Consider the following 9,489-nt stretch of genomic DNA (forward strand, 5'->3'; position numbering starts at 1 on the left):
ATGAAGACATGAAGAAGATAGTTAATTTTTTACCTAATGTATCTAAGTTACTGTCTGGTATAACCATGATTGCTATGAAGCAATATTTCATATGAAAGTGTAATAAATAAGTGTTATTTTGAAGTCTAAGCTTCAAGACAGTTCTTCATTTTACCTTCTCCTCAATCAATTTGTCTTAAATGTGTGGCATCAAATCATATGACAAAAGAGTTGCATTTGAAAAACACACCCCCCTCGATGAAATAAAATCTCTCTCATCCTTCCGTAAATTGTTTGAAACTGACTTCTTATTCCCTTAACCATATTCTCACTAAACTGCTGACTACCTAACTTTGGCTTCTGGTCGCCATGTTTGCCAAAATAGTTCATTGGTCACTCTCTTCAGATATTGTCCTTCACTGTTTTAAATCTGTTTTGTCACCCTCTCTGAAAAAAAAACCCTTGACCTCTCCATCCTTGCAAACTGATGTGCCATCTCCAAACTTTCTTTCCTCTCCAAAGTCCTTGAACATGTGATCACCCTTCAAACGTTGGAAAGCAACTTGGGGCTGGAGAGAGACAAGGGGCAGAATGAGGTGTCAGGCAGGCATGCAGCATCAGGTCAGGGATAGCAGGCCAGAGGAAAGGCCTAATGAGTTGGGAGGAATAACATTCCAAGTCGGTCCTCCGGTCACAAAATCAATGTTCACATCACAGTCACTCTGTAGCACAGATTATCTCTCACACAGTCACTTCCTGATCTTCCCTCATGTGTCCCCTATTTCTTGTGCCACCCTCTTTCCGGAGTTCCCTATCTCCTCAGTGCTGTTGTTCCAGTGACCCCCTGCCCCTTAAGCCTCCCTCCTTCCTCTGTCCTCCCCTTTCTTTACACCCTTCTTTGTGCCTTCTACCTTGCTTCCTGGACATGTGCTGATCTCATCATTACATGTCATCACTGCCTTGGATGCTGTGATTTGGAGATGCCAGTGTTGGGACTGGGGTGTACAAAGTTAAAAATCACACAACACCAGCTTATAGTCCAACAGGTTTATTTGGAAGCACTAGCTTTCGTAGCACTGCTCCTTCATCAGGTGATTGTGGAGAATAAGATTGTAAGACATAGAATTTATAGAAAAAGCTTTAATTGCTATAAATTCTGTGTCTTACAATCTTATTCTCCACAATCACTTGTTGAAGGGCAGCGCTCCGAAAGCTAGTGCTTCCAAATAGACCTGTTGGACTATAACGTGGTGTTGTGTGATTTTTAAATTTGGATGTTGTGGGTCCTCCTCTTCTAAGCTGCTGTCAAACACGTCCGAGGATATACACATCCCACACTGATGTCAGTTTGAAAGTCTTCCAACACTGGAAATCTCTGTCAAACATTTACCAGGAGAACTGAGACAGCAGCTGCAATAAGTGAGGTTTTATTCAGATGGGACAGTGACCAGTTTAAATCTCCACCTGATCTGCTGCTCAAAGTCACCTCCATTTCCCAGGTCAGTTTCCCAAGTTTCAGGAAACTCATGTTGCTCCAGAAATATTTGGATTGACTGTGAGAGACGTCAATCAGAGAGTCCACCCACTCTGCCCTTTGTTTCCTCTTCCTCTTCCAGAGCTGGTTCACTTCCTATAGGGACTGAAAACCAAGTGAGGAGATGGTGAGTGAAGGAGCAGCTTTTATACAAATTGTATCCCATAATATCCACACCAATCTTCAGGCAGTCTGACTATCCTGTGGGTAATCAGGGGTGGAAATGTCCCTTATGCTGTGTGAGAAGATCCAGCTGAGAGAGCTGTTCACTCGGTGCTTTGTGCTGAACTGTTTGACTGGAGCTGTGTGTTGGATATTGAGTGTGTTTATTGGAAGCATTTCCCTCTGATTTCCAGGCTGAGATTTGTTGATACTTCATTTCTGAATGTGAGAAGGTGAGGTGTCATTATCTGGGAGGTGCAGTGTCTGAGGATTCTTACTGACTTCCTATTGTTGTGTTCTGTGTGTGTTGGAGCTGGATTTTATCTTGTGCACTGTGAAATAATGAATTGTGGAAGAGGACACAATGATCAGAGTGGGTGGGCTCTCTGATTGACGTCTATTACAGTCAATCCAAATATTTCTGGAGCAACATATGTTTCCTGAAATTTGGGAAACTGACCGGGGAAATGGAGGAGACTTTAAGTAGCAGATCAGGTGGGGATTTAAACTTGACATTGTCCTCTTAACATACTGAAATCTTTCATCTGATCACCGATTAACCTTCTAAACTCTGGGAATATAAGCCTAGTTTGTTCATTGTTCCTCGTCATGTAACCTTTGCAGACTGGGGATCATTTTGGTAAATCTATATTGCACTTCCTCCAAAACTTTCCTGTGATGAAGTGTACAGCACTGCTCCCAGTGTTCCAGCTGTGGTCATTTCAGGGCTCTATGTCACTAAAGCATGACTTCTACTCCATTGTATTCTTTTTCTCAAGATATAAAAGCCAGCATTTCATTTGCTTTTTGTTACTTTCTGCACAGGTCATGACATATTAATGATCTCTGTACCTGGGTCCCCAAGCCTCTTTGAACCTCTGTTGTTTCCAGTATTTCATCTTTTATAAATCCCTGTTCTTTCAGTTGCATCCAACGTGCCATTATTGAAATCCATTTGCCCCCAATTCGGCCATTTCCTTAATCTCCCAGTGTCTCTTCATAATTTGTTGTTTCCACGTACAGTGTTATCACAAGCCCTTGTCTTGGGTCATTTTTAAATGTGTTGATGTGGTTATCTGTCCTGATGTCTACATTGTTCAACGATGATAGCAAAAAAACACTTGCAGCGCCGCCACCAGTCAGCAGAGCTAAGGTAGTTCTATAATGTCAGAGATGGCACAGAACTATCATGCGCTGTCCAGAGGTTAACACTGAGCAAATGCTGCACTGTCAGGGGTACTGTACTGAGGGAGTGCTGAACTGTGAGAAAAATAGCACTGCAGGAGCAGCTGTGAAAAAGTGCTGCACTCTCTGAGGAACTTTCGCAACTGAAGGTAATATTTGTATCACACAAGTGTCAGGTAGTGACAATTTCTATAAGAGACAATGTAACCATTGTCTCTTGATATAATCGCGTTATCATCACTGACCACCCTCCCCCCAAATACACACCTCCCCAACCTGCCCCAGCATTCCTCCTTCCCTCCTCCCCCAGCAAAAAACACACACACACCACACACACACACACACACACACACACACAGCGTTGTCAGTATGCTCAGGACTATCACTGACAAACTGTTGAATTTTGCCTGCCATATAACACTGTGGCTACAAGAACAGGTCAGAGGATAGAAACCTTTTAATGAGTAACTCATCTCCTGCTCCCCTTGATGCCTATTCAACAGAAAGTCAGGAGTGTGATGGCATATCCTCCATTTGCCTAAAAGAACACAACTTCAATTCCACTCAAGAAACTTAACAATATTCTTGACAAAGCCATCCAATTAATGGGCATCACATTCACCACCTTCCATCTACTCTCTCCACCACCAATGCACAATGGCAGGAGTGTGTACCATCTAAACCATGCAATGCAGCAACTCACCAAGGCTTTGGCACAACCTTCCAAACCCACCATCACTACCACCCAGAAGGAGAAGGACAGGGGAGGATTCTCTTCTAAGGCACACACCCATGTGTTGGAATTATATCACTGTTTCTTCACTGTTGCTGAGGTGAAATCTGGAAACTCCCTTCTTGTCAGCATTGGGTGTGTCTCTCCATCTCAAGGGCTACATCAGCAAGAGGGCAGCTCACTATCATCTTCTCCACGGCAATTATAGAGGGGCAGCAATTGCTGTCACAGGAACAACATTGACATTCTGTAAAAATATGGCTAAAAATAAACTGAGGAGGAAGCCTTTTCAGAAAGGATGGGAAGGATTTGGAGGAACTCATGTTTCTGTTTCCTGTTCCTGTTTTACAGAAGGATTGCACCGTACTACACCAAAGAATGCAGAGAGGATACAGACACTGCAGATGGATCTTGACCATCACCCAAGGAACTGTGGGAAGACATCCCGTCCCTTCGTAGCATTGCTCAACACAGAGAAGGTTGTGAAAGTAAAACCATCATCTGGAAATCAGTCTGGTCAGGGGAGCTTTGACATTTCATCAGATCTGAAACTGGTCAGTGGTGTGGAGCCTTCCATCAGAACCAGTCTTTCTGAAGGTTGGGCTGTGGGTGATCGATCAGGGTGAGGCTGGGAAGAAGTGTGAGTGGCTCTAACTGTGGTGAGAGCTTTAGTCATTCATCGAGCCTCATGAACCACTGACTTGTTCTACAAACTGTTCAAGTGTGAGGTGTGAGAGGAAGATTCCACAGGCTCAATACTGTCTCCTAAACCCACAAGGCCCATCTGCTGTGCAACTGTTCACACAATGGCAGCTACATGAAAGAGAAATCATTCAATTGTGAGGTGTGCCACAAAGCTTTTACAAAGTCATCAACCTTCATGAATCACACAGAAGAGAACCAGATTGAGCGTGATGTGTGTGATCAGGTGTTTGCACAACCATCAGGCCTGCACATTCCCCAGCAAACTCATTCTGTGGGGAAACAATATGTGAATGAGATGTGTGACAAATCATTCTCTGAGTCTTTAACCCTGCGCGGACATCAGCGCATTCACACCAAGGAAAAGCTTTTCTTGTGTAAGGTGTGTGACAAATCATTCACACAGTCATCGAACCTGCTTGTACACCAACGCATTCACACTGGAGAGAAACCATTCACGTGCAGCGTGTGTGTCAGATCATTCTCAAACCTATCAACCTTGAACAAACACCAGCTAATTCACACCGGCGAGAAACCGTTCTCATGTAAGGCATGTGGTAAATCCTTTGTGCAGTCATCGACCCTCCGAGTGCACCAGCGTACTCACACAGGGGAGAAACCATTCAAATGTGAGTTGTGTGAGAAATCATTCTCGGCATCATCAAGTCTTTGTAAACACCAACGGATCCACAGTGGGGAGAGGCCATTCACATGTGAGGTGTGTGAGAAATCATTCTCATCATCATCAAACCTCTACTCACATCACCGCATTCACACAGGGGAGAAACCTTTCAAGTGCAAGGTGTGTGACAAATCATTTACAGAGTCTTCGACCCTGCACAGACACCAACGCATTCACACAAGTGAAAAGCCTTTTACATGTGAGGTGTGTACCAAATCATTTGCGCAGTTATCAATCCTGCTTGCGCACAAACGCATTCACACTGGGGAGAAACCATTCACTTGCAATGTGTGTATCAAATCATTCACAAACTTATCAACCCTGAACAATCATCAACACATTCACACAGGTGAGAAACCATTCTCGTGCAAGGTGTGCAGTAAGTCTTTTGCACAGTCATCGAGCCTCCTTGTGCACCAACATATTCACACGGGGGAGAAACCATTCACGTGCAAAGTGTGTGTCAAATCATTCTCCAGTTCATCAACCTACCGTTTACATGAACGTATTCACAGTGGGGAGAAACCATTCAAATGTGAGGTGTGTGACAAATCATTCTCAGCCTCATCAAGCCTCCGTGTACATCAACGTATTCACACAGGGGAGAAACTATTTATATGTGAGGTGTGTGGTAAATCATTCCCTGATTCATCGAGACTCCTGCTTCATCAGAGGATTCACATGCAGGAGAAAGCATTCACATGTAAGGTGTGTGATAAATCATTCTCGGTGTCATCGCGCCTCCAAGTACACCAACGTATTCATACAGGGGAGAAACCATTCAAGTATGATGTATGCAATAAATCATTCTCACAGACATTGACTCTGCGTCTACACCAAAGGATTCACACAGGGGAGAAACCATTCGCATGTAAGGTGTGTGATAAATCATTTTCACGGTCAGAGAACCTCCGCAGACACCACCGCGTTCACACAGGGGAGAAACCATTCACGTGTGAAGTGTGTGACAAATCATTCTTGGACTCATCAAGACTCCTGTTCCATCAGAGGATTCACATGGGAGAGAAACCATTCAGATGTGAGATGTGTGGCAAATTATTCTCGTCATCATCAAATCTCTGCTCACATCAACAGGTTCACCCAGAGGAGAAACCTTTCAAGTGTGAGATGTGTGACAAAACTTTCCCACACTCAAAATTGCTCTGCACTCACCAACAAACCCACACAGGAGAGAGCCAAATCAACCAAGTTGTGTGAAAGTCATTCTTGTGGTTAGATAGTTTCCATATAGTGCATCTGCACAGGAGAGAAATCATTCATGTATAATGGATGCAAGAAATTGTTCTCAAGATTGAGAGAATGCATACGGGTGTAATTCTTTAAGATCTTTGTGATGAATTTTTTGTTATGTTCTCCACCAAACGGCACACACTGAAGGATTCACACAGAGAATCTCTTCAGATGCACTGTTTGTGAGTATATCTCCTCATCATTAATACGTGAACACAGGGGAGGTCCCAGTGCTCTGAACTGTGACAGGAAACGTTGGTCCACTTAGAGCATTGGTGAACTTACACAAGAATGACTGAGTGAATTTCTTTATAACTTATCCTCAAGAGTGTGAACCTGTACCCAGTCTCACTGTGCAGGATGTTCAGTGGGACTGGGACACAGAACAAGAAGCAGCTTTCACTCCCATCAAACAACTAGTGATGACATCACCAGTGCTGAGGGATTATGATGTAACAATGGAGTCACCCTGCAGTGTGATGTCAGTGAAACAGGACTTGGAGTAACCCCCAGGCAGTGAGAACAACCCACTGTGTTTGTATCCAGAGGGTTAATACAAACTGAACAAAACTACAATGGTTAGGAACATAGGAACAGGAATGGGCTGTTCAGCCCCTTGAGCATGTTCTGTGGTTCAGTGAGATTATGGCTGATCTGTGGCCTAACTCCATGTATTTTGGGATTATATTGAACAGAAATCATCTATCTTAGATTTAAAATTAACAACTGATTCAGCATCAACCGCCATTTGTGGAAGAGAGTTCCGAACATCTTACATCCTCTGGGCTTCTGAACATCTCCCCTGAACGATTAGGCCCTAATTTTTAGATACGGCCCTAAGTTCTAGAATCCCCAACCAGTGGAAATAGTTTATCTTTATCTGTTGAGAAAGATATGCTGGCTATTGTTATTTGCTTGGAAGCATCTCAACCTGAGCCTGTTTGAAGAGAAAATGTGATGGTAGAGCCTGACCACAAAGCAATTCAAAGTTTCTTTCTCAAACCACTTCTATTTGCGACAAACCACTGCTAAAAAATGTTACTTCATTGTAGAGCTATCATTCGGAAGTGAAGGATAACAAGGGAAGCAGATGTACATTGATGACATGCCATTGAGAGCTACACTCCCTTTGAAGGAAGTTGATGTTGACATTGACCTAGATCTTCTGCAGTCTGGTTTATTGGAAAACAGACAAACAACTCAAGATGTACGTTGTGGTCACTTCTGACTCCTGACATATTGAGCCCCACCCCCACCCCAGCACTCCATCATCTCCCTGACTTCACCCTCCTCATCCTTGACTCTCCCCTCACCCAACTCAACAACCCCCATGTCCCAAGTTGATAAGTTGCCACAACCGCATGTCTAACCTGACACAGCCTGACTGTCCCTCAGTGGTCAAATGTGCACACCAGTAACTAGCCCCTGACTTGACCACTCACATTTGAGCACCCCCAATCCAACTATGACTCTCCTCACACACTACTTACCCACTAAGCCTATCCACATCCCAATCTACCTCGGGGATTCCTGCACTGATTCCCTTCACTGCTCTCTGTGTGGATTCCTGCCCTGATTCCCCTCACTGAAGTCTGTGTGGATTCCTGCACTGATTCCCCTCACTGCTGTCTGTGTGGATTCCTGCACTGATTCCCCTCACTGCTGTCTGTGTGGATTCCTGCCCTGATTCCCCTCACTGCTGTCTGTGTGGATTCCTGCACTGATTCCCCTCACTGCTGTCTGTGTGGATTCCTGCCCTGATTCCCCTCACTGCTGTCTGTGTGGATTCCTGCACTGATTCCCCTCACTGCTGTCTGTGTGGATTCCTGCACTGATTCCCCTCACTGCTGTCTGTGTGGATCCCTGCACTGATTCCCCTCACTGCTGTCTGTGTGGATTCCTGCCCTGATTCCCCTCACTGCTGTCTGTGTGGATTCCTGCACTGTCAAGGAATTAAGTCCAGACTGAACAAGGTAAGAGAAAGTGTTGTACTGGCCAAACATGAACAATGGGATGAAGTGCAGTGCTTGTAATGAACCTGAACTAAACACGATAAAGATCTGTTCCTGACATCCCAGACAGCCCATGGATGAAGCTTGGAGTAGATTCTCTGGAACTGATTCTCTGTCGGCTACTATTCGGCCAGCAAGGAGTTGGAGCAGCTGATGTCACTGACTCCCAGTGAGATTGTAGAATATCTGAAAGCACACTTCAGTCATCATGACATTCCTGACACTGCAATCAGTGACAATGATCTCAATTCATAACTGAAGACTTCAGACACTTCATTCACTCCTGAAGGAGCAGCGCTCCGAAAGCTAGTGCTTCCAAATAAACCTGTTGGACTATAACCTGGTGTGGTATGATTTTTAACTTTGTACACTCCAGTCCAACACCAGCGTCTCCAAATCATCACAATCTTCAAGGAATGGTCTAACTCATACCTTGTTTAGTTCTAACTTGGTTTCCCTGAGCTATTCCATTTTAAATAAGCCAACATTCCTCTGGTATTTCCTGTAAGATGACTGCTCCCTGACCCTAGTTTTTAAGAAAATGTTTAAAGTACTATTTGTTAGGAATTTACTGAGGGACTATCATTAAAATTGGTTGTCCTCTTCACCTAAACTGACACAATGATAAGGGCTGGTCTATTATTTATTAAATAACCATCTTCCATGTAATGTGTAAGTATGGAATGCCACAGGTTCATTGTAAATATCTTAACGTAACTCAAATCATTTGCAGATTCACTGGATTTGGTCACATCCATTTCAGATTCACAGCTCAACAAGTCTCACTCTTCTGGTGATCAAAGTTTGAAGGACATTCTTTCAATCTGTTAAGAGTGTTATACCTGTAACGAGTAAACTTTGAATGTTGTCTTCACTTGTTGAAATAAGAACTACCTATCTTTTCAGGAATTATTTAGCTTCATGATTTGTACTCTTTGTATAACCACTAATTAATGTTTTCTTACTGTATAAATCCATGCATACTTAAATTGTTTCATCTAGTTATTTGTATCTAATCTCCATTTAGGTATGGGGAGTATACTTGATTAGGTTCCCAACAATTTGGAAACAGGCCATTTGGCAAAACAAGTCAACACCAACCCTATGAAGAGTAACCCACCCAGAACCATTTCCTTCTGACTAATGTACCTAACACTATGGGCAATTCACCTGACCTGCAAATCTTTGGACTGTGGGAGGAAACCAAGCAGACACAGGGATAATGTGCAAATTCTGGCAGTCACCTGAG

At 43.6% G+C, this 9,489-nt stretch overlaps 1 protein-coding gene across 2 annotated transcripts in view; it reads left to right on the top strand.

The window, feature by feature from the left end:
* Positions 1 to 9,229, top strand: part of LOC140455614 (uncharacterized) — a 36,734-nt gene extending 27,505 nt beyond the window's left edge. Inside the window, exons 1-2 of one of the 2 annotated variants that reach the window (XM_072550542.1) lie at positions 1,627 to 1,908; positions 3,945 to 9,229. In XM_072550542.1, coding sequence (XP_072406643.1) covers positions 4,411 to 6,195 — 1,785 coding nt within the window. In that variant the 5' untranslated portion in view covers positions 1,627 to 1,908; positions 3,945 to 4,410 and the 3' untranslated portion in view covers positions 6,196 to 9,229. Of the gene's footprint in view, positions 1 to 1,626; positions 1,909 to 3,944 lie in introns of those variants that run through there. The other variant, XM_072550543.1, reaches the window with a different exon arrangement.
* The last annotated feature ends 260 nt before the right edge of the window (positions 9,230 to 9,489 follow it).

This window comes from Chiloscyllium punctatum, chromosome 30, assembly GCF_047496795.1.
Source record: "Chiloscyllium punctatum isolate Juve2018m chromosome 30, sChiPun1.3, whole genome shotgun sequence".
Lineage (NCBI taxonomy): Eukaryota > Metazoa > Chordata > Chondrichthyes > Orectolobiformes > Hemiscylliidae > Chiloscyllium > Chiloscyllium punctatum.